Source organism: Cynocephalus volans, chromosome 11 (genome assembly GCF_027409185.1).
Source record: "Cynocephalus volans isolate mCynVol1 chromosome 11, mCynVol1.pri, whole genome shotgun sequence".
NCBI lineage: Eukaryota > Metazoa > Chordata > Mammalia > Dermoptera > Cynocephalidae > Cynocephalus > Cynocephalus volans.
The window spans coordinates 39670843-39696279 of NC_084470.1; the positions used below are offsets into that span (position 1 = coordinate 39670843).

A 25437-nucleotide genomic window follows, 5' to 3' on the forward strand; every position below is an offset into this window, starting at 1 on the left:
AAATAGACTAAAATGATCTTCAGTATATTCCTTATTTCTGATCCCCTTTAAACCATCCGATTCTAAAAGAAGTCATATAATTTGCTAAATTTAAATATAACCAATGACCCAACTCAAAATGTGCATACCCTTTTACCATACAATCATAAGCAAAGGGGGATGGAAGAAAACAGAGACCAGATGGAAAAATAAATATATATAAATTTTCAAAGAAAAAGGCAGAGAGAAATCAATTGGATGCTTGAATTAAACAACATTTTCTTGTAGAACACATTCCATTTTCTCTTGATTCTTCTGGAAACTGTTACCTAGAGCTTTCCAATTATTGTCAGATACACCATCCTTCTAGAAATTTAACTCTTATAAATTTAGGTTAGGTTACTTCATTATAAAGAAATGAAAGGTGTTTGTTTCTCCCCAGAAAGCATACGAAGAAGTCCAGATAGGAAAGCAGACTCATATTTTTTAAATGGCTCCCAACTCCCCAATATGGATATTTTCATTCACTCTCTGGACTAGCTTCAATATTTTCCTAAATAAGTTCACTTGTATCTTTTCACATTGTCATTTTTCATATGTGAGAAATACATACATAGTTCTTCCTTTCAAAGCATCAACTCTTCAAAAAGACTACACATATTTTTTAAAGAACTACTTAGGAGGCAGTGTCTTACTTTAAAGTTGTTTCATATTCCTAAGTAACAAATAGCCACTTGTTTTAATACTTACCTCAAATTTTTCAGGAACATGAAGTTTAGGAGATGGAACTCCCACAAGGTAGTCAATTACAACCATTATTACTATTGTGAAAAATACAGCAAAGTCACTGATTGTCGATCGCACCTATGTTAAAGGAATTATGTTAATATAAACACAGAAATATTATGAGTCCTTTCTAAATAATTCATATCTTTCACAGATAAAATGTCACTAGAAAGTATGGATGAGGTTTTAATTAGAATGTTATCTGTGAAATACATTTATATCTAATTCTTTCCTAAAAGATAAATACATTTCACTGCTAACCTACGACCTCTCATGGTACGATTATCCTCCTACTGTGAGCTCAGGCATGTAATATCCATTTTTCTCTATGAATAATTTCTTTATAACTATTTAGCATAAAGTATTAACTGCAAAAATATACTACAGTTTTGAAATAAACCAAGAAAATAAAAACTAAAATTATGAATATTAACAGAATTCCAAAATTATATCCCATTACCTTGGTAGGAAAATAACGCTTGGTCTTAAATTGCTTAAGGAATGAAGACAGAAAAAATGTTGTGAAAAATAAGATGACACACCAAAAGAGCACATCTGGAATATAAGGTCCATGAAGACTACAAGCTGATCCTACAAATACACCATGAAAGGCTTTACATTCCTGGAGAAAGGGAGAAGAAAATAAAAAGAGATGAAGGGGATTCTTAAATATCCAATAAATCATTAATGAACTTCAGTAACACTGAGATGCTACTGATTACATCATAAAATATACCATAATTTTATGTTTCACTTAGAAAAGACATTTCAAGGTTAACTATATCACAACATCAATTAATTGCAAAATACATCCTGAGTTCAGAGATGTTATGATTTCAAAAATATGTGCATCTTAAATCATTGAAATATAGTATTTTGCCAAGTTACTTCATATACTCCTTTCTTTCGATTCAATATTCCCTTTAATGAAAGGCTTATAGTGAGTATTAACTGTGAAATGTTTTCTCTGCATTCTTGCTGGTCCACAATTTTACTGTCTTTCCTATATTTCAGCTGGTTTTAAAAAAAGGCAGCAGACAGAAAATCACTACTATGCGCCCTTTTATGATGCTGAATGAGAGATGGTTCCAGTACTAAATTCAAACCAGTCCTAAAAACTCTGCTTAACTTTTCTGACTTATTCAAGACCTTAGGATTAAAAGCATGAGACCATGAGCAGTAAAGTGATCACTAAGACAATATTTCCATTAACAAAATCAATAATATAAATATCACCAATAATATTGCATTACGTAATTCAATTACAGAAATCTATTGACTTGATTTTCCTTTTGGGGGCAGGGGGGTGGGGGAAATAACTGAAGGGCAACCAGAGATTTACAAAGGAACATGCCACTAAAATCCTCATTTTTCTTACTTGTATTCTAATGAGGCTCATTTAACAAAACAACTCAGATCTACAAAAAAAAAAAAAACTTAAATGTTCCATTATTTTCAATTTCCATGTGCTGAGATTAGTAAACCTAATCCAATCCAAATAAAAACAAAAAGGAAAACACCCAAAACCTGACATCACCCTTTTGAATATCAAGAAACCACATTGAAAAGACCTATATCTATAATATCAAGACATCCTGCCCATCAGGAAATGAATTATTTTTAACAAATCACTTTTATTTGAACACTTCTATTAATTATAATGCTTCCATAACAAATGACATTTTCAATATAAAATATTAAAACATGAATCCAAGTTGATTACTAATTTTTACTACTTTAAATCAGCACTGTTATATACCTACACTGTCCAATACAGAAGCCAGTAGTCACAGGAAGTGTTTGAGCACTTGAAATGTGCCTTGTCAACAGAGAAACTGAACATTTAATTAACTGTATTTAATTTTAACTAATTTCAATAAGACACATGTGGCTAATGACTACTGCACAGGACAGCACAGCCTTAAATCATCAATGGAATAATATTTCAGATGATATTCTTCAAATTATATAGTTAGGGGCTAATCGTCACCTTTACTGAGAAAGGAATAAACTACAGTAGGATGTATGATATGAAAAGCAAAATAAATCTCAGGGGTCTTGGTTTTAATTCTGACTGCTAGCATCACTTTATATTTTTATTCCTAACTCCCAACTCTGGAAGTGTCCAAAATAGATATTATAAGGCTAGGACATTTCCACACAGAATACAAGCATCTTTAATAGTATTTGGAACACAGTAGGTTCTCATTAAACGTTTTCGTCCTTTTTCCTTTATCTTCCCTTAGTGCTTGAGTCAGACTAGTCTCTGAGTTAGACAAGGTTCACTTAGATATTCAGGACATGAGCACAGCACTCATGATCTTCTACATAGCTGTCCATGGAGCAGATGAACTGATAAAAAGACAGGACAAGTAGATACAGACTGCTGTAACTGTAATATGCAGTATATGTAACCACAGTCCTACTAAACACTTCCTTGCAATTTATCAATCTAAGTGGAATTAGAAACAAGAAGTATATTCACATCTTTTTAATAATTGTATCTTGGAAGTCAAATATAGTCCACCTTTATCTCCCTTACCAGCAGCTTCTTTCTTTTCAGCCTATACTTTCTAGTGCATAATACATAAAAAACTGGCAACTACTATTTAGTTAAAACAACGCAATATTCTGAAAACATATTATATATCCATCAATCAAAAAGAAAACAGACATTATCAGAAAAAGCTAAGAGCCAGAATAATATATATTAACAAAATCCTTTATTTTGTAATATACTTACAGAAACAGTGAGATTTCCCCAGGAAATATCATGTGCTGTTATATTCTGCTTCTCCCATAGCTCTACAGTTTCATTGTTAGGGTTAGGAGGTTCAATACATAAACATCTGAGAAATTAGAGTAGAATAAATTTTTAAGCATCCTGTATTTCATGTTTACATTTTACTAAAGCAATTACACAATATGGTGGCTTTTAATTTCTTAACTTTTGTCCCATGTTGAAAAGCATGGAGACTAGAAAGTGAACATACATCAGAAACAACAGAATGTAATAAGGTTTGGGTTATACAAGTATAAATAAATATAACTAATACAAATATCAACAAAATATTTACTTAATGAAACTCTTAAGGATATCTCTTACGAGCGGTACTAATTTCTCCAAAAATTTGAGAAGATACCACACCCTGTTTAGCAAGATTACTCTCCACTAAATTTTACCTATTCAACCTCCATAGCAGTTACTGACTGCTGCCACCACCCACTCCCCACAACATGTATAAATTCCCAATAAAAGTTACACTACTATTGATTCTTTGTATTCTGACAAGCCCTACCTACTCACACTCACCCTTTATTGATCTTAAGAATCATTCCTAAAGAAATAAATAAAACATAGTTTTTCATCAAGGCAGAATTTGGAATTAGGAGAGTCATAATAAGATCAGAGAATTCAGTTCATATCAGAACTATTTCAACTTCCTAAAAAAGCTACCAATATGCATAAGCAAAGAAACCTCTAAATGTGAATTTAAAAATGAAAAGAAACAAACATGAATATTCTCAATTAGATTATGAACTGTGAGAAAAGGCAAGAAGACAGGCTTTGGAGTCCATCCAGGCTCTATCATTCACAAGCTGTTTGACCTAAGACAGGTTTTAACCTCCAAGACCCTCAGTTTCTTCATACACAAAAGGGGCTATGGTATGAGTGAACAATTAAGTAACACCATGATGAATTAGGCAATGCTGCTAACACAGTGTCTGCAGATGCTCACAGACTGTTAGCTGAAAGCTGTTCACATGTAATTACTCAGTTAACCAGAAGGAATCATTGCTCTACCTGGCTGGCACTAACTATGGAAGTAATATTCATAAAAATCAAAGGAGCAAAGGGCAGGAAAAGAGAGAAGACAAAAAAATATATATATATTTTAAAAAGTTACTGTGTTTAAGAGCAAAGAAGATAGCACATAATAAATTTAACATCAGTGTCACTAAGATTTTCAAACAGCTCAGTGTCTTACAGGAGTTTTCATATCCCTCCCTATTCTGCCCATCAAAGTTGAGGTTGTACAAGGAAAGCAAGAGAAGGCAGCAGGGGAAAAAGTAAAGAGAAGACATATGGGGGGAAGGAGAAGAGTACAGGGATTTGGGGCTTAGATGGGTAGAAGGAAAAAAACTATATCCTTTTTGTCTTTGGTAATCACATTTCTCCATGTAGTCAATCAAAAGCAGTACCACCTTTACACCAAGCATGATTGCTAAACACAGCTCCTGGGGGCATCCACTTAGATGCATCTAATTTTAACAGCCTATTTTACTTTTACTGAATATATTTGCCAACCTTCTGTAACTGTTTACACATTACTTTTCAAATTCTATTCATTCTAGTTTAAAAATATTTTCATACATGCTTATTGCAAAGAAAACACTCCACTAAACAGCCTATGAAAGTGTACTGAAAATCTACTAAAAAAAAGCTTTCAGTAAAAATTATCAAACTTCAAAAAAAATTAAGATACAAAATGTGAGGAATATATAAATACAAAAAATATATCCTATATCCTACTATATATCTAGGATTTGATTAAAGAATATGACAGCCATTATAATTGCCTGATTCAAATATATGGTGGGTTAGCTGCCAGTCAAATATAAATTGGTCAATCCATTTCAAGCAAAAGACTAAAAACACACACTTGAATAAGTTACTTCAGTGAACAAAAACGATCTGATCAATTGTATTTACATCTATTGAGTGCTTATACAAAATCTCATCTAAAGCAAACATGTCAACTAGTTGGGTGGTTACAGCTAGATACAGTGAGTATCACTTTGCAAAAAACCCATTTTTATAGGAACTGACATCTTTACAAAAATACATTTTAATATTAGGCGGAAAGAGAAACACTTACGAATAGCTGGTCAGTTCATCTAAGTTGTTGTTCATATTAAATGCATATATTTCTCCTAAATGAAAGAGCTTCTCCAAAGCTTCGTAGATGAATATGATACAAATGAGAGCTGCAAAAGCCTCCTCTGTAAATCGAGTAATATAACATACAAGGCTGCTTGCATCAGTTGCAACCAAAACAATGCACAAGAAAGAAGTCCACAGACCAATGCTGGTTCTTAAAGATAGATAGGAAAGGTGATAATCTCTGTTTAGAAAGAAAAATATGAACGTGATTAACATATGTGGAATAGTATTTGTAACCAAAAATCTTGATAACAAGCAATAAGAACAACACAAAAACATATAATTCCTGAAAAAGAGAGTGAATCATGCAATGACAAAATAATGCCTGGAGAAAGCTCTATGCATTTTTCAACTCCAACAGAAGACTAGCTTCTTATTAATTGATTTGTTGGTTATTATACTCATATAAAAGATTTACAGTGAGAATCTACTAAGCAATAAATAGTTCAAAATCATTAGACCTCACTTAAGGAAATGTTATGGGGAGTAAATGGGAGATATGCGGTCTGCAGGTAAGAACAACTGCACCTGACTCCTTCTGAAGACCCAGAAGCTCTACGTGTCAATATGATAGTAACACCCACAGTTCCAACATCACTACCATCACCACCACCACCTCCTCTCTCACCACTGTCACTAGAGAAAGTGATTTTTGTTTTAAATTTCAAATAAGAAATTACTACCAGAGTCTATATTTCACATCATTGCATTCTCTTCTACCATGACAGATTAGAATCAGAATCAGCTTGTTTAGTGAGCACAGAATCAGAAAGAGATTTAGATTAATCACATTATATTTAACAGCACCAAGCTGTTTCAGGCTAAAACATTCAACTGCATTTATGTCACAAAAGAAACAGTCCTGGCCATGTCAAATGCAAAGTCTTCTAGCTACAGTACCCTGTATTCATTCCCATACTGTGAACAATCTTGCCAGTGGAAACTGATACTTCACTCTGATTGCCTCAATCCTCTCTCTGTTGAACAGAACTGACTGGTAAAGCCGGCTTGGGCCTTCAAGAGCCACCTCTTTCTAAATTTCCTGTATAAGACCCAAAATATCATCTAACGAAGAATTCAGATTAACATCTTCTTACTGGTTTAAATTTGCAAGCACAAAGGATCCTTATTGCCCTCAAGTGATTTTCTTATTCAAATCCACTGATTATAATTTATACTCAAGGGCAACCTTATTTTTTTCATTTCCAAGTTACTGTGGTAGGGAAGGTGGTAGAGGCTAGGGTAGGGCTGACCACACAGCAGCCCAAAAATATTGAAAACACATATACTAATCAGATCCTCTTTATCAGTTATTAAATACATAATGCACTTTTAACCAAGTTAATAAACAATATAATATATAATCATACTTATATGCAAACACAAGTGACAAGTAGAGAACTAGTACTTACCTGCAGAATTTAAATAAAATTTTTTCAAACACTAGAACTGGGCCTGTGCTCCCCAATATTGTTAGAGGTTGCCCAGCAAACAATGAATAGGCAATCCCAGTTAGTGATGCTCCAAAGAGAGACTCTATTGCACTCTGTTTAAGGAAAAAGGAAATGAATAACAGCTATACATCATAAACATATTTCTAACCTACTATAACACATGTAAGATATCTGAAAAATAAAATACTAATCAAGTAGTTATAAATATAAAGCAAACACAACCTTGAGTTTTAAATTTAAATTTTAAACATGAAAAATTACAAATACATTTAAACACACAGGAAAAATTTTTTTCTTTATGCATTTTAAAAGTGAACTTTTTGTCATCAACATAATTCAAAACTCAGTACTGTGGGATGCAAGGAGCAAAGAGTAAATGGAAGAGACACAAGGGCTTCAAGTTTATCTATAGATGTTTTATTTCTCAAGTCTGTGGTGAGTACAAAAGAGTATGTATTATTTTGAATACTTTTTTAATGTCTAAAATAGTTCATTTAAAAAATAGAAAACATATTAAATACTCAATATGGTGGTACAAAAAAAGAAGTGCTACAAAAAGAATCTTTTAAGTAGATGATAAATAAACATGTGATCCTACCTTTCTCAAACTGATTTCTAGAGAGCTATTTTCTAGATATTTTAAAGAAATCAATCTAATGATAGGCTTAATCAAATGATACAAAAAATGAAATACTTAACATAAATAAAATAAAGGAAAAGAGTTTCTTTAAAAAATTCACAGCAACCATAAATGAGGAAGTATTTTGTCATTAGAGTTTGGCAAAAAGATAAAATGAGAAGATGAAAGACTAAGGGAAGTTTTAAATCAAAGCTAGTACAGTGATTCAGTACCACCACCACCATCATCGCATTCTAACAGGATCTGTTATGAGATGCTAAGGGGTGATGACACACTATGCCACTAGACAAAGAGGAGGGATCAGAAAGAGAGGAAAGAACAGTTTATCATTCACAAACATCAAACTGCAACACACTACTGGAAAAGAAAAGCCCGTATCAGTGAAGGCAAGAAAGAGAGGCTTGTAAGAAACAACACTCCTGAAATGAGAGGCAGCACAGCAGCAGGCAAAGAGCAGGGCTTCAGCACTGGATCTGGTGGGGAAGACTGGCTACTGCGAGGTGGTGACTATGGCCATAGCTTAACCTTTCTGAGCCCAAGCTTTCTCTTCTTAAATGGGAGTGATTATAGCTAGCAGAGCTTAATTAAGCAGCATTTGTGAAAACACCTAGTGAGCACAGTGACTGGCACATCAGAATGCGCTCATTAAGCAGTAGCAATTCTCATCATCAGCTACAACAGCATCTTCCAAATTCAAAACCACAAGGTAACAGTGAAAGTATAATTCAACTATTAGAATAAAAACAGGGTCAATAGCCACATACAAATTTGTCTTTTGACAACATGAGAAGTATCCATATTAATAATACACTTGTTAACTGTATAGGATAAATTTGTTTCCTTGCCTGGAAGACACTGCTAAACCATAATAAAATTCTTAGTTCAATTAGAATATGCATATGTAGGAATGAATTTAGGCAGAGCTTAAGTCAAAGGAAAAAAAAAATGCTCAAATGATACCAAGAGACAGAAGGTAAAAAAATTAAGAAGAGAAGCAAGGGCACAAAATTAAATAAGGTTCCCTCCCTCAACCTTGATTTGAAAAAGCAGGTATTGCCACGTGAAGACCTTCCTTTCACCCCACCCCAACCATCTTCTAATTGCCACGCTTACTAGATGCAAAAATTTCCCATAACCAGAAATTTTCCCTAATTTTTGAACTATTTCTACGTGCATTCCCAAACAAAAACCTGTCTTTCCTCGAAAAAAAACCACAGCTGCATTAACTGTCTGCCCTACCTCACTCCCACACTCAGAAAGTTTTTTTAACCATCAGAAGCCCTACCCTTACCTTCCCTTCACACAGTCACATGCCCCGTAATGATGTTTCACATATATAACAGTGGTTCTATAAGATTATAACAGCATTGGAAAATTCCTGTTGCCCAGTGATGTTGTAGATGTCACGGCCGTTCTCAAGTCATAACACAACACACTACTCACACATTTGTGGTGACGCTGGTATAAACAAACCTACTGCAAAATATGCTGAGGAGTGCCTAATTAACCACAGGGTGACCCTCCCATAAGGAGCTCAGACCTCTAAGACAAAGCCAACCATCTGATCTGACATATTAAGTCCAACCCCAAGTGAAAGAGTTGTTGTCTACTCTAGAATTCTTGCATTGTAAACGATTCCCATCCATCCCCATAGCAAAATAATAGTTACTAAGTTAGTTAACACTCCAAGTGCAAGGCACAATCCCTACCCATAATTTAATTTTCATAACTTTGCGGGCATTATTCTAATCCCTATTTAACAAATGAGGAAAGTGAGGCACAGAGAGATGAGACTCAGGAACATAGAGGACTCACGCTCATGCAGCTAGTGGCCAGCAGAACTAACAGGAAAATTCATTGCTGCTCCCTTTCATAATGTACTTTCATGCAATGACAAGATGACCTACTGATGCATTTCTCAGAACATATCCCTGTGGTTAAGCGATGCATGACTGTACATCTCTCTACTGTACTGCTCCCTACTCTAAAATAAGTCATCGAACACCCCTTGCTAATCTTTCCTCCTTTTCAAAACCTCTAGTTTAGTTTTTGCAAAATTACATCTTCCTAATTCCTCTTCTAGGGCTCTGATTGTGCACCTGTACCTAACTTGCTGGGTTATTTTTCTCCTTTCATTCCATCCCTCCATTTCACCCCTCCTCCATTACATAAATCGAAGTAATCTCCCACTTTTTTCCTCTCCTTCTGTACCTATACATTTTCCCCCTTGTTAACCTCATCTATTCTCAGTTTCAACACTCACTGGTATCTGAATAATTCCCAATCTTCACATTTCCTCCTTAGCATTCTACAAACTTTGGAACTGCACCTTGTATTATTTCCATTTCTACTTGAAGTTCTAATAAAGCATCTGGAAACAAGCACATCACTTCCATATCATTTTCCTCTATAATACTCCTGCTTTCTCAATCTCTATTATTTCAACTCCTATGCCTCTTCCTTTATCTCATACATGTGTGCCAAAGCACACCATGACATAGTAACTACGTACATACTATCTTATTCTTTTCACTTAGGTCAGGATCCTTGAGGACAGGAGATACACACTGTTCTTACACTTGTCTATATCCTTCCAATGCCTAGGGCACTATCAGATGTACAAGGTACTGAATAGCAGGATGAGAAAGGCAGGCAGTGAGTGACAGTCCATGAGCAAAGAAGCAGCATCTCTGAGATGGTAACAGACGAAACGTTATCTCCATGGGGACCAGCAGAATTACATGGACAACTTATGACAAAACACACAGCAACTTACTAGAAATATGTACCTTTGAGACGATGACTAAAAACTAAGATTAAAAAAATCTAAATAATCAAAAATAAATTCAGAGTTGAAAGAAAATTTCAGTTGTCAGGTTTATCTCATGTTCGGCTCATGAAGTATTTTAATTAAATAACTGTTATTTCTTAGCTGTGGCTATTTTTCTTAACATTTTACCTATAAAAAATGAATTTTCTCCTAAGAGTAAATATAATTAAATAAAATACACTTTAAGAACTTAAGGATTACAAGTTATCTCATTTAAATGTGATTAAAATGCACATAAACCAAAAAAATGCCTTTGAAGTATTTACAAAGCACCACAGCTCCTAATACAGTATTACCGAGAACAGAAAAACATAAAAACTTTCATTTTAGTCACATCAAAGGATGGATACAGCTTCCAATTTGTTTTCCAAATAAAAGCTTTCGCTACTTTCACACAGATTTAATAACAGCAAAATTAAAGTAAACGCCAATTCAAAAATCCATCGTTTCCACAATTATGTTCTAGTCTTCCAAACAGCCAAGTCTGGGCCTACGAGCCAGGGCTGACAAGTTAACCATATGGCTCTAACTAATCCTATGATCCCCTTACAGGGTGAAGTAGCCCCATCAGTAAGTTCCCTTACCCATGACCCACCCAGAATCAATTCAACTGGTCTCCCCCAACCCCAATCCACCCACCTCCCAAAGAACAATGTAAGCCTTTTACTCAGATTATAAAACCATTCATCCAGCAAGCCAGGATAAAAATTTTTTTTTTTTTTTTTTTTTTTTTTTTTTTACCTCAACTGTGCATCTTCTCCTGTTCAAATGGCTTCCCCATGTTTTCCATAGCAATTACCTTGGGGGGAAGTCTGCTTTGGGACAGGTTAACCATGCTGTGGGTAGACTCTTCAAATAAAAGTATGAATAGTGAGACAAATGCATACAGACACTTGCCTCTGAAGAGCTAAGAGCCTGGCCACTACCAATCTTTGTACTCACTATTCTGCCTTCTGTAGCTTCTCCAAGCAGCCCTCCAAAAGTGATTACAGGAGACATACAGGCACAGTATAGGAAAAGAATCGAGGCCAGGCACTGCAGGCTTAATGCATCCTTGAAGTCACTCAAGAAAAAAGGTGCTTTCCTTTTGATGTCAAGTATCAAACCACCAAAAAGCCTAAATAGGTGAGATGAAACTCGTCAAACTGTACACTAGAGGATTCTAGCTAGTTCAAACTAAAACTATGGGCTACATAATACTGCTGGTGTCTAGGGTTTTGTCAACAAAAATTAAAATCCAATTTAAATCATGGTATGAATTATAGAAGATACACTCAATTAATCTAATCAACTGATGACAGAGGAAAGGTGAATCTTAGTAAGTTAAAAGCAACAAACATCTGTATTTTATGGGCTATACACCGAAAAGATTGCAGGCAAATGATTTTATATGAGTAAATGTTATTTTGGATGCAAATATGCTAGGAAATATATAAGAAAAGTAAACAAAACCTAACAACCCATTCATGAAAATGTGCATAAGCAATTCTATTAATTATTGTCTACATCATAAATCTGAATGGTAACCTTCATAAATACCAGCAAGACTGTTACAATCCAAATACCCTTTAATATGACTGTAGTATGCTGTGCTTAGATGCGTGAGTAGTGAAATAAATGATAATTTTAGTAACTTTTAAAATTAGCACTTCAATCATATAAACATTTCTATCCAACAAAAAAACCCTAAAAACTATTTCAGTATATTTAATTTATTGCATATGTAGTCAAACTAGTATATATTAATAAAACTAGAAATTTTTAATGAGTAGATTAAAAATCTGTACTTGCACATCAAACTATACCATTTAAATTTTTTTTTTTTTTTTTAATTAGACTTTTGGATACATATAACTTGAAAACCTTCCAGTAAAATATCAGCTATGCGAGGGTCAGAGATCTTTCTATGCTCACTGCCATTATCTACAATATCTTGAATACTGCTCGGGACATAGTAGTTATCCAGTAAGTACTGATGACTGAATCAATAAAAAAAATTTTTGATGCAAAAAATAAATAATCATTTAAATTCCAAGTGCAGGTATATAGACAAAAAAAATTAATCTTAAGGGGCTGGCTGGTTAGCTAAATTGGTTAGAGCATGGTGTTAGAACACCAAGGTCAAGGGTATGAATCCCTATACTGGCCAACCAACAACAAAAAGTTTAAAAATTAATCTTAAGCTTTCAAGTGCTTTGGATGTTTCAAGCTTTGCAATTTTAATTAAGTCAAATACTGAAATAAATCCTAAACATATATTAACAAATGGAAGAAGTTATCCTATAAATAATCTGACAGCAGAGGGAAATTAGCTTGCAATAAAAACAGTATCACTGATAATTTAGAAAATGAATCTATCATCGAGTCAATAATTTAACACTTAAATGACTTATAGAGGCTCTCAGGTGACTGTGAGGTCAAGGGGGCCCTAACTTGGCGCTTCTCAGTAACTAACTGTTATCTTTTGAAGTTTGAGGAAGCAGAAGAGCTAACAGTAGACCAGCACTGTTCACACAAGGAAAAAGTCTTATCCTTTATTATATTCACAGAGACTAATACATTTCATTAGTCAATGAATTATTACAAATTTAAGCTTCTCTAAAGTCTGTATTCAGTATACCAGTTATTTATTTTTCTTGTACGTAGTACCCCTTATGGATGTCATCAAAATCCCTAATGAATGTGTCTATATAAGATAATCTAGTTTTTTAAATCATGATTTAAGATTCAAGATCATTTACCTACACAGTGACTACCAGTAGACAATACAGTATCAATAGACAATGCTGTTCTATGGTATGGAAATACCCTAACATATATCTACTTCTATAAAAATATTTTAAGGCAATGTGTGCACCTGGCAATATTTCTCTTCTTTATGCCAAAAACTAATTTCTTAAACAATTTTTCTAACTAGGTTTCCAGAGATCATTACCGATCATTTCCATGGTTTAATCACACCTTATGCACGTAATTTCACATTATCTCATGATATAATAGATTTAAGAGTTTTAAATCTATGCACGCACACACAAAAATCATCAGTTATAATTCCTCTTTGTTCCCATAATTTTCTAACTTAATATAGAAAATTATAAAAGGACTCTACCTTCTTCAAGAACTTTCTGTACAAGCAATGAAAATTAACCTATACAGTATATAACTGCAATAGTCTGAACATATGGTCCATTACTTTCATTTTAAAGGAAAGCTTGGTAGATACTATTAAAATTATTCTTAAACTCATACAAATTTTCCTTAATTTCATATACCTACACAATAATGCACAAAATTTAAAAAAAAGAAAAGAAAAGATTGTACAAGATTAAGTTCCAAATATTTGGAAAGAAAAACAATATTTATGCCTTTTGCATCAAGTCAACTCTTGTTTCCCCCCAAAATTTCAGTATTTGTACTCACCGTCCGGTCCTCTGTAGCTCAGGCCCAGCATGATGAGCAGCCTCTTTAGGAGTCTCACCCAATGTGGGGGCAGATCCATTGTGAAACACAGGAATCTTCCTCTTTTCCTGAATTTCACAAAAACACATTTCCAGAATTTTATTTTAAGAAAACTGAGATGCCTTCCATTTTTAAGTGCTTAAATGAGTACTATATTGCAATTAAAATGTAGTGGTATTAACTAGCCACTAAAAATTTACCTCTACAGATAAAATAAATAAATTAATTTTTAAAAAATGAGATGGCATCTTCAACTAGAAGAAGCATCAGATCTCATATTGACTATATATTTAATCAGTGCTCCTAGGAAAAAAATGCCTCCTAACATAAACTAAATATTCATACATACCACTTCAAATTATCATTCAGCAGTATTTACGAACATAAATATCCTCCAATAAAGCATCTCTCCCACCAAAGATCTTAAAATATTATTCATGTTAACTATTGAAAAATATACTTTATATTAAGACAAAAGTAAATGCCATTTTTCTTTTACTAGAATACTTGAAGACAAAGGAACAAGCTTTTAATTTATCTCAAAAGATCCAGGGGCCTAAAAGAATGTGTGTGTTTGTGTGTGCACATACATGCATGTACATGTGCACATGCACACTTGTACACACACACATAAGGAGAAAGAGGAGAGGAAAGAAAAGAAAGAGACAAAAAGGGAGAGGGGGAGAGAAAAAGAGAGATGTGTCACCCCAAGAGGTCCCCTGTGTCAAAGGCTCTGGCTGAACTACAGACTTATACTATTTGATTTATCTTTTCAATATTTATAGAGTAGCAAGATTAATATATAAAAATAGACTATCATTTGTAGAAGTCTAAATTAAAGTTAACTTGTATCTTAAATCAAAGGGGAAAAAGAAAACTTAAATACAAAACTTACAGAATTCCTAAAAAACAGAAATAATGGAAAATACTATATATTGTAATCTATGGGATATAGCTAAAGCATCACTCAACAAAAAGCACCATATTAAGAAAAATGAAAGATGGGGCCAGGGGGGGGTTAAACACCTAATTCAGAAAATGTAAAACCCAAATCTTTCCTGAAGTAAAGTGAAAGAAATAAAACAGCTAAAAACAGAAACTGAGGTAGAAAACAAACCACATTTTTGAAAAGGTGAATTCAAATAATAAATTTTAAAAGCTGTCCTGTTTGAAAAATACGATAGACTATTAGCTGATACACACCATAAGATATAATGAGGATGCAGATGATAATTTCACAAACTGATAGAATTTACACACAAACACACAAACACACACACACACACACACACACACACACTACTACATCTTCTACAACTCTATGCAAATAAATTAAAAATCTGTATGAAATGAGTAATATACCAGGAAAATACAATCTACCAAAACTGACATGAGAAAGAGGGAAATAAGTTGTCTAGGAAAACATAATTTATCAAAACTGACCCTAGAAAATATAGAAAGCTTACACAAACTAATTTCCATAGGAAAAACAAGCAAGTTGTTGAAGTCTACAAAAGATTCAAGCTTAAAAAAATTTTACAAAGGAATTCTTTCAAATGTTTAAAACCAAATTATCCCACACCATTTAAACTGCTTCAGGAAACTGAAAAAGAAAAACTTACAAATTGTTTTTATGAAACAAGTATAACTATGATATTAAAATGTGAAGAAGATAGCACAAAAATCTATAGATCTACTGATAAACAGTGATGCAAACGACTTGAATAAAATAGTAGACATAAACTACTAGCACTTTAAAGTCCAGGTTAGGTTGACTCCAAGAATGCAAGACTGTTTCATATTAAGAAATCTATTAATATGGTTTACCATAACAGTTGATAAATAAAATTCACATTTGATAAATAAATTCACATTTATCATATTTTTTCACATTCAGAGATGCTGAAAAGACATTAGATAAAATTCAAAATCCATTTATATTAAACATTTCAATAAAACAGAAATTACGGCACTTTCTTACCATGATAAAATGTATATTTTGGTCCCAATGTCAATATATCACTTAATGGGAGAAATGCTAGAGAAACTGACATCAGAAATAAGATAAGAAGTGCCCATTTAAAGCCCACTGCTACTTAACACTGTAATAAATATTTCTGTCAATACAATTAGACAACATGTTTATATTTCCATGTATTGAATAAAAACTAGAAGGATTAACAAAAAACTAGTAACAAATGGTCAACCTTAGGAGGTGGGTATAGGGGTAAGAAGGTAAAGGGGACATGGTGAGGGTACAACTTTTCTGAGTGTATCTCTTTACATAGTTTTCACTCTTGAATCATAAAAATGTATAGCCTATTCAAAAAATGTTTAATTTTTTAAAAAAGTAACTCACAGAAGAATAGCTCTGTATTCTTACCTGAGAAGGTACACTTTTTGGTGGCTCTATGCGTATAGAAGGATCCCACTCTCCTGGAGGTAGGACAGTTACTTGATCTAAAAATTCATCAATTCCAGATAAGAGGTCATTTCTGTCTTTTGCTTTATAGGCTACATCATGAAAAATCTAAAGGAAAAAAACAATGAGTAAAAGGATTTTACATTTGAAAGAAAATTCTACAAATAGTTAATCCAGTTTATATATCATAAATAAATTCACAATAAGGTATACACCCCACCCTGGGTAACAACTATAAAAGGTAACCCACAATTAATATTATCAGATGAATTAACAAAAACAAACAAAGAAAATAGCAATATGTTAAGACAGAACAATTTTTAAAAAAAGAAAATGCAGCATGGGAAATACTCTTTAATTCATTATGAAAAAATAAAACTATGGCTTATCATTCTACTTCTATGACATTTAAATGTCATTTATCCTAAGAGAAAAATCATGAATAGGCAAAAAATTTTACTTACATAATTTAATGACAAATATTAACTACCAGTTACCTACTATTTACTGGGCACAATACTAAGCACTGTGAACAGTAAAATGGATACAGGGAAGGTGAAGTCTCTATACTCAAGAAACTTTTTTCTAGGGAGAAATATAGTGAAAAAAGTAATTAAGTAAATATATACATATGTAAATGCAGGTAATGATAAATGCTCTGATAAAAATAAAGTGGGGTATGGAAAGGGAAGCTGATGGGGAAGAACAAAGTGGTCAGGGAAGGTCCCTCAGAGGAAGTAATATGGTAGGAAAAATCTGAATGAAACGAGGGACAAAACCATACAAAGGGTGGGATGGGTGGAGGGGAGAAGTAGACAAATACTCAGGCCCAAAGGCAGTAATGAGTACAACACACCTGAGGAACAAAAAAGAAGCTACTGTGGCTGGAGCAAAGTTGGGGAGAGAAGTGAAGAGTGGTATCAGGATGTAAGCTTTAAGAAGCAAGCAGAGGCTGGCGCAGGTAAGACCTATTAAGACAGTGGTGAAGAGTTTAAATTTAACCCAAAATATGCAACAGAAAGTCACTGACTACTTTTACTTTTTAATCAAGGAAATGATATATTCAAATTGGCATGTTACTGGCAGCATAGAGGAAAAAAACTAAGATAAAGACCTATAAAGGCCAGTTGACTAGACAAAGAAAAGAAAATAAAAGATTCTAAGCCAGAGAAATAGCAGTAGAGATGACATGGATATGACAGATTAAATGCAAATCACATTGAAGAAGTAAATCCAACAGAATCTGGTGACTGACTGGTTAAGACAGGAGAGAGAAATGAGGTCAGGTTCGGATAAGAGGGGTTTCAAATACCCGAGGAACACACAGTGGAGATGCCTAGCAAGCTCGTGATTACAGAGTGCTCTCCCAAAGAGAGCCAAAAATCCTGACCAATCAATATGCAGGCCATGCTCAAAGATGAGGTCCCCAAATGGGAGAGAAAAATTTATAGGGAAACAGATGAAGTTCTGAAAAAAAACAAAAGAAATGTTATGCTAAAATCTAGAATAGAAAAAATTTCAAAATTTCAGGAAGGTGGTCATTAATTTCAAATATTTAAAAAACAAATAAAAAGTAGCCATTGATCCTGACAAAAAGACCTCAAGACCATACCAGATTTAAGAATGAATACAAGATAAAATAACACAGACAACAAGGATAATTTTTTAAGCTTCACTATGAAAGGAGAACTATAATTTGATATATATTATATGCTTTATAATAAGTTTCTACTTTATAGAGATTTTAGTGTATTTAATTACCTCATCTGTCATGAGAGTGGCTATTGATCTTCCAATTTCATGGTATTGTGGTGCCTTGCCGGCTGGACCCAATAAGAGAAACAAAAACCTAAGGAAATATTAAAATATACAGATTTAAAAATAAACAACATATATACAGACAAATCTAGGCAACCATTTAAAAAATAATAATTCAAATGTAAACACAGACACAACATTCAGACCTCTTTTCCATTCCTCCACAACAATCACTAAAAAAAAGACGGCAACTCAGACTAAAGATCACAAAACCAAGAAAGGCACATAATTAACCTTCTACCAAGTTATCACTTCACATCTTCCTTAGGGTAAAACAGCAATTAAGGAATTGAGTGTTTTACACTGAAAGTTCCCATCTTCTATGTCTTTTGGGATTTAACAAATAAATCTGGTCTGTATTGAAAATAAAAAGTAAATTAGTATATAAAATGAACAGCAATCCATTAAGTACTTGAAAATAAAGTTTGCCAAATAAAATAGTTAAGAGTACACATAAAAAATTCACAATCCCTCAAACTATGCTTCCGAATAAAAATTATAATACTGTAATTATGGGATTTTAGTCAACTAACCCCTTTGGAAGCGACGGAGTTTGGATGTGCTGTCCTCCCAGAACTCATGTGGAAATCTGATCCCCAATGTGGTGGTGTTGGGAGCTGTTTGAGTCATGGGGCGGTTCCCTCATGAATGGATTAATGCTCTCCCTGGGAGTTGGGAGTAGTGAATGAGTTCTCACTTTATTAGTTCCCAGGAGAGCTGGTTGTTTAAAAGACCCTGGCACCTCCCCTCTCTCTCTTGCTTCCTCTTGCCATGTGATCTGCTTGTACCCACCAGCTGCCTGCCACTTTCTGCCATGAGTTGAAGCAGCCTGAGGCCTGCACCAGATGCAGCTGTCCCAAAATCATAAGTCAAATAAACCTCTTTTCTTTATAAACTACCCAGTCTCAGGTATTCTGTTATAGCAACACAAAGCAGACTACATAGGAAGGAAAAATAATTTTTATTTACAACTCCAAATTTAAAATCAAATCTCATATTATTCTAGTAACTAAATCAAAAGTATTTAACTCCTACTTTGTTATATCCTTGTTAACACTATAGTAAAATATTCGCACTAGGCCAAATTGGATTTATCCTCCTACTCTATAAGAATTCATATATGAATTCCTGGAATTATTTTTCTTACATATCTTACCACTGCACCCTTAATGTGACTGAGTAAAGCAAATTAAAAATAAGTACATTTCCATCAGGTTCCTATTAAGTCTATAAAAATATTTAAGAAAAAACATTTTAAAAATTAGTCTCATTTACAATTAAGTTTCTACAGTCAACAGCTAACAAACTGATTACCCTTTATGACAGCGTTTGGATGTGTGGTCCCCACCAAAACTCAGGTGGAAATCTGATCCCCAATGTGGCAGTATTGGGAGCTGTTTGAGTCACAGGGGTGGATCCCTCAATGGATTAATGCTCTCCCTGGGGAAAAGGGTCCAAGTGAGATCTCACTCTATTAGTTCCCGCAAGAGCTAGTTGTTTAAAAGACCCTGGGGCACCTCCTCTCTCTCTCTTGCTCCTCTCACCATGTGATCTGCTTGTACCCACTGGCTGCCCGCTGCTTTCCGCCATGACTAGAAGCAGCCTGAGGCCTGTGCCAGGTGCAGCTGTCCTGAATCACAAGCCATATAAACCTCTGTTCTTTATAAATTACCCAGTCTCAGGTGTTCTGTTATAGCAACACGAAACAGACTAATACACTTATAGCACAACTTGCTAATTATTCTTAATATTTACTCATAATACACACTGAACAGAAACTTCTGGTCAGGTCAGAACAGTCTTGTCTAATTCAAAGGAATTATTACATGTAATCAACCCTATGAGGTATTATCCTCATTTTATAAATGAAACTTATAAAACTTAATTCAGGCTTGAACCCACTCCCATGAAAAGAATGTGGCAGAGAAAGGATTAAGCTCCATTCCCTCTGACTCCAGTGTCTGAACTGAACGTTAGGTAACACATCTAAAATGATGAACTGTTTTTTCACACCAAAGCTCTTAAGATACCTAACTTCTTATACAGGTACAAATGCAAAGGATTTCTTTAAAGGATGATGCTTATCTTATTTTATTCCCTTAGTTCCATAACTCTTTTATGCTCTGATACTCAAAGCATTCGGTATAGTGACTGAAAATTAACAATTAAAATGAGCTTTTACTACATTAAGCAACATGCTTGTTTGTTTAATGGATAAAAAATTTTAGGTTTTGAACATGCAGAAAGAATGGTAATTGGAACCAACTCTTTACCTCGTAGGAACAGGGACTTCAGTCAACCCTGAAAGGAGGACAGCAGGAGCCAGTCTCACAAACGCAATTATAGGTCTTTCCAAAAAGTCTACTTCTCCCACCAGCACATTGGATGCCTCAGCTCCCGTAGGAATTTTTCTCATGAAATTCATGTCAACCTATTAACAAATAAGTAATACTTAAAAATAAAGTTTGTATGATATTTATAAAACTATTTAGAGGGAAATAGGAAAGAAAAAAATATTTTTTAAGACTACTAAATGCTAAACAAAACTTATGATTTAATGTGTATATAAATGCCAAAATTTTCACAAATATAGAAAATGTAGACAAATACAAGAAAAGCAAGCAAAACACAGCAATACTACTACTCTAACTGTCACAACCTTTACTACTTCAGAGATCTAAATAATCAAACACATAAACTTCAGAAAATTTTCAATGAATATAGAACTATTCATTAAAAACTATTAAGGACAAGTATATAGTTCACAAACAATGGTTCATGAAATTATACACAGTGCTCAAAAACATTCATTTCATTATTTTCTATTATTTAATCTTAGAAATGCACTAATCCCTACATATTTTTATAAGTCCCCCTTTAAAAAAAAAACACACACACACACGCACTACTCTGGGCATTCCCCAGCATCTCCAATAAGCGGAAAAAAATTGTTATTCTTATTTAAAATTACAATCAATAGCCCTTATTGGTATGAATATATGAAAACACTGTAACAGTGAAATTTAGTTTTCTGTGTATAATTACAAGGAAAAGGTTACAAACATGATGTTAAAGTATTTGAACTTCATTTATACACAGTTTCACACAAGTCACTAAACAACCACTTACAGGGCTATCTATTAAAAATAAAACCAGCACTTACAGCGGGCCTCTTGAGTCCCACACCCAGTGTGCCACAACTACAGTGCCAGGAGGCAGACTCCTGCCCGACAGGAGACAAGGAGGTGTATACAAGGATAGGCCAAGTAAAAAAAAGTAAAACTGTGACAGAGGAACAAAAATAAACGGCAACTGCCATGTCTAGCGGAGATCTACAATGTATATTCTACTAATTAATTTATTTAATAAGAATAAATTGCAATTTAAGTACTTTTCACCGATTTGAAATAACAGAAGCACCAGTAAAAAATATGATCAAATTAGAACAGAATTACAAGTACAACAGCCTTTCTGTACAGCCATCCCTAATGCAAGGATTTCTATAATTTTAGAGTAGGAAGCTCAGCAAAGCTGTAACACAAATCATTCAAATTCCTTTTCTATAAAATATGACTCGTAGATTTTGCATCATAGAAAACAGAATCTTCCTTGACATAATCACATTTAATAAAAAGTCTAGCACTGTCAGTATCCTGTAGCAAATTAATATTATTAATAAAATTACAGTGGCTACATAGAATTGTTCATAAGAAGCATTCACAAAGTACACTTTAAATTCAGTTGTAATTTGATCTTAGTAGTTTTTTTGCCCTGTTCTATCATAAGTTTTTTTTTTGTTTGTTTTTGTTTTTTCCTATTTTAACTAAATACTCATCTACCAAAACAAAAAACCATACTTGAAACTGTTTTGGTTTTTTTTAAATCCATGCCTTTACCTACCCATGGGCAGGTTTCCCAGTGGCATTGCACAAAGTACTGACACCATAAGACAGTAATTCTGGGATTGCATTGTGGCCCAGGAAAGCTGAATCACTAATGCTGTAACACCATTCTAAGAATTAACCCTTCTAGTGGCAATAGTTCCAGAACAAATGACTTTAGTTCAAAAGGTATTGAAGTTTCATGATATCTATGGGTAGGTATAAATGGAAATAACACAATATTCACATACTCTTTTTCAGAATTTCTAAAACTAGTCAGTGTGCAAAGTTATTTAAGTACTTAGAGGTTAACTGTAACCTTTCTCACAATTTCTGACCTTACATTAACATTTCATAAGCATCACATGCAGGTTTATAAGCACCAGTCTACTAAAAAATTATTATAATCAATGCTAAAGCCACAAATTGCTAGTTATTTTCTCAATAAGAATAATTATGAAAATTTATAGTTAATGATAGAATTACCTTGCTGAAATCAACAGTACTATTTTCTCTGCTTCCTCCACTTCCATTACCTTTAATTTCTCCACTTTTATTATTGTCCAAGTTTCCAGGAGCAGACTGTGGAGAGGCCAAAATACCTGTATTTAAGAACAAATTCCAAATTGGTAAGGAGAAAATTAACTTTGCAACCTGAATCTGCTCATATCCTGAAAGTGAGTTTATTATAAAAGCAAATGTGCAAGGTAAAAAAAAACAAAGTGCCAGGTGTTAGTGCCATATCAGCAAAACTAGAATAACATTTTAAGCAATATTCAAGCTATACAGTTTAAGATTTAAAATAATTGTAATTTACAAAAATGGTGGCCTTTTGCAAAAAGAAAAAAAGTGTGTGGGTGTGGAACCACAAAAGATGGAAGAAAGACCCAAGTCTGATTACCATTACAACTACATGGGGAATATACAGTACTTTCAACTTATCTAACACACATATGAATTGTATAGAGTTTAACAATGCCTAACTACACTTAGCATGTTTAAACTAATAATAATATAAATTCTCTAATAAACCCTAAGTGTAACTCAGAAAATTTAAGAGCTACACCAAATATATGTAGGTTGAAATACTAATACTATAGTCTTCCATAATCCTAACAGTTGCCTCGACAATTTTCATTTTTCTTCAGTGGTATTTATGTCTGTAATGCCTACTGTCATTATTCCTAGGAAATATAACTTCAAAATATAACAAGCAAGTTTTTACAATATCAATGCAAACAGTAAAGGTTTTATTATCAAAGGGATCTGTGTTCAAACACCCATTCTCTGTCACTCCATACCTATGTGACTTTCAGTAACTCATTCAACCTCTAAAATTCAAACAAACCCCTAAAGTTAGCTTGTTTGGATTAGACATAATAGTTGCTTGGATTGCAAATTATAGATACATGTTCAAGCATTAGTAAACTCATTTAAAGAGACACTCAACAGCAACATTTCACAACAATAAAAAAAACCTAAAAACACAGCTAAGTATGTGACCAATCATTATTACTATAAATTCTGCAAAAAGTTCAAATCTCCAAAATTTAAAATTTAAGTATATTACACAGACTTCTGCCATTAAATGCATCTGTTTCAAAACATCAAAGATTTTCTAGTCCAAGAATACAAACTATTAATACCCAAAACACTGAATATCAAAGGGGGCAAAGGTACTGAAATATAACAGATTCACTTTTAGTTTTAACTGTGCTACTCACAACAATCTAGTGACACACAGAAATTTGGTTAAAATTTGTTTTGTAGTTAGAGTCTATAAACTTTGAAGTTAATATCAGTAATCAAGTTTCAGAACTTTAAGCACATCAGATAGACTTAAAGTATCTAAGAGAGCTTTCATTTTTGTAGAATAGAACTAATGAATATTGAAACTAAGTCATGTGGGTTTATAGCTTAAACTCAATGACAGAAGACTTCTGTGATATCCAATTCTGTTAAATACCTAAACTAGGATGTTACTGTGACCCAGAAATCTCAGTATAAAAAGCATCTGCAATCTATTTAGCCATGTGTTCATTCTGTGAAAGTTAAACAATTCTGAAATTAAAAATGTTTCCTAAGATGTAACTCATTTTTTACAATGTTAGCGCAGCATCGAAGTTACTAAGCTTCCTTTTCTTTGGACTTTGTTTTTAAACTTCCAAAATTGAGTCCCTTCCTTGCCCAAGAGGGGAAAAAAAAAATTAACAAGTATTTTTTCAGCGGCTTCCACCTACTCACACACAAGAAAATCAAGAGTATCATTAAGGCCCTGGTGGCAAGTGCAACTAAGCATACATACTTCTAACAGGTAAATGTATTCAACCTGTAGATGTATAATCAAAATACATAAAGCAGTTTTCCAAAATATTCCCAGCTGCCCGATTTGCAAGAAAATAGTGGAATGAGGAGAAGGCTGTGGGGGGAAGTAAGGATATGGTAGGAATGGGAAGAAGAAATGATGTGGAACTCAATACTGACAAAGCTGGAAGATATGACCTTAAGTCACTTGTTTAACCTAGTTATCTTGAACCTGTTCCTTTTTCAAAACTAGCTTGCCAGGTGCATGTTAGAGTTCTGTATGATTAACCTGCTTACGTGGTCCTTCCCAGCTTCAGATATGTTAAAGGTATTTTCTCAATCAGTAAAGTAAGCCTCCCCATTAAATTCCTAATGCACAGAATTAAATGAATAAATCACCAAAAAATAAAGCTCTCTGTCATTAGAACAGATAATTCTGAAGGACTCTATTTCTTTAATTTAAGAGAACAGAAAAAACATATATCAATCAGTATGTATATTTTATTAAAATCAACCATGAGATTTAAAAAATCATATTCTGATAAATCAATTATTTTGCACCTATATTTTTTTCCAGGTAGCAAATCTAACGAGAAAAAGGTAAAACAAAGATAACAGTATTCTGTCATTAAAATTTTTAAAGTAGAAGTAGTTAGAGCAGTGGTTCCTAACCAGGGAAGATGATGCCCCCCCAAGGGACATCTGGTGATATATGAAGACATATTTGGTTGTCACAACTGGGGGATGCTGCTGGCAGCTAGTGGGTAGAGGTCTGAGATGCTGCTAAACATCCCACAAAGCACAGGACTGCCTCCTCTGACGCAACCATCTAGCAAAGAATTATCCAGAGCAAAATGTCTATAATGCCAAGGATGAGAAACACTGAGTTAGAAAAAACAGATACTTACAACTATTAAAA

At 33.6% G+C, this 25437-nt stretch overlaps 1 protein-coding gene across 2 annotated transcripts in view; it reads right to left on the reverse strand.

Moving 5' to 3' along the window:
* SLC4A7 (solute carrier family 4 member 7) overlaps nucleotides 1-25437 on the reverse strand; it is a 101797-nt gene that overhangs the window by 21015 nt on the left and 55345 nt on the right. For both annotated transcript variants that reach the window (XM_063114294.1, XM_063114295.1), the window contains 11 exons: nucleotides 22701-22816; nucleotides 20607-20764; nucleotides 18277-18364; nucleotides 16477-16623; nucleotides 14055-14161; nucleotides 11577-11751; nucleotides 7123-7256; nucleotides 5646-5891; nucleotides 3509-3614; nucleotides 1226-1387; nucleotides 730-843 (listed from right to left, as the gene is read on the reverse strand). In XM_063114294.1, the coding sequence (XP_062970364.1) occupies nucleotides 730-843; nucleotides 1226-1387; nucleotides 3509-3614; nucleotides 5646-5891; nucleotides 7123-7256; nucleotides 11577-11751; nucleotides 14055-14161; nucleotides 16477-16623; nucleotides 18277-18364; nucleotides 20607-20764; nucleotides 22701-22816 (1553 nt within the window). The remainder of the gene's footprint in view (nucleotides 1-729; nucleotides 844-1225; nucleotides 1388-3508; nucleotides 3615-5645; nucleotides 5892-7122; nucleotides 7257-11576; nucleotides 11752-14054; nucleotides 14162-16476; nucleotides 16624-18276; nucleotides 18365-20606; nucleotides 20765-22700; nucleotides 22817-25437) is intronic.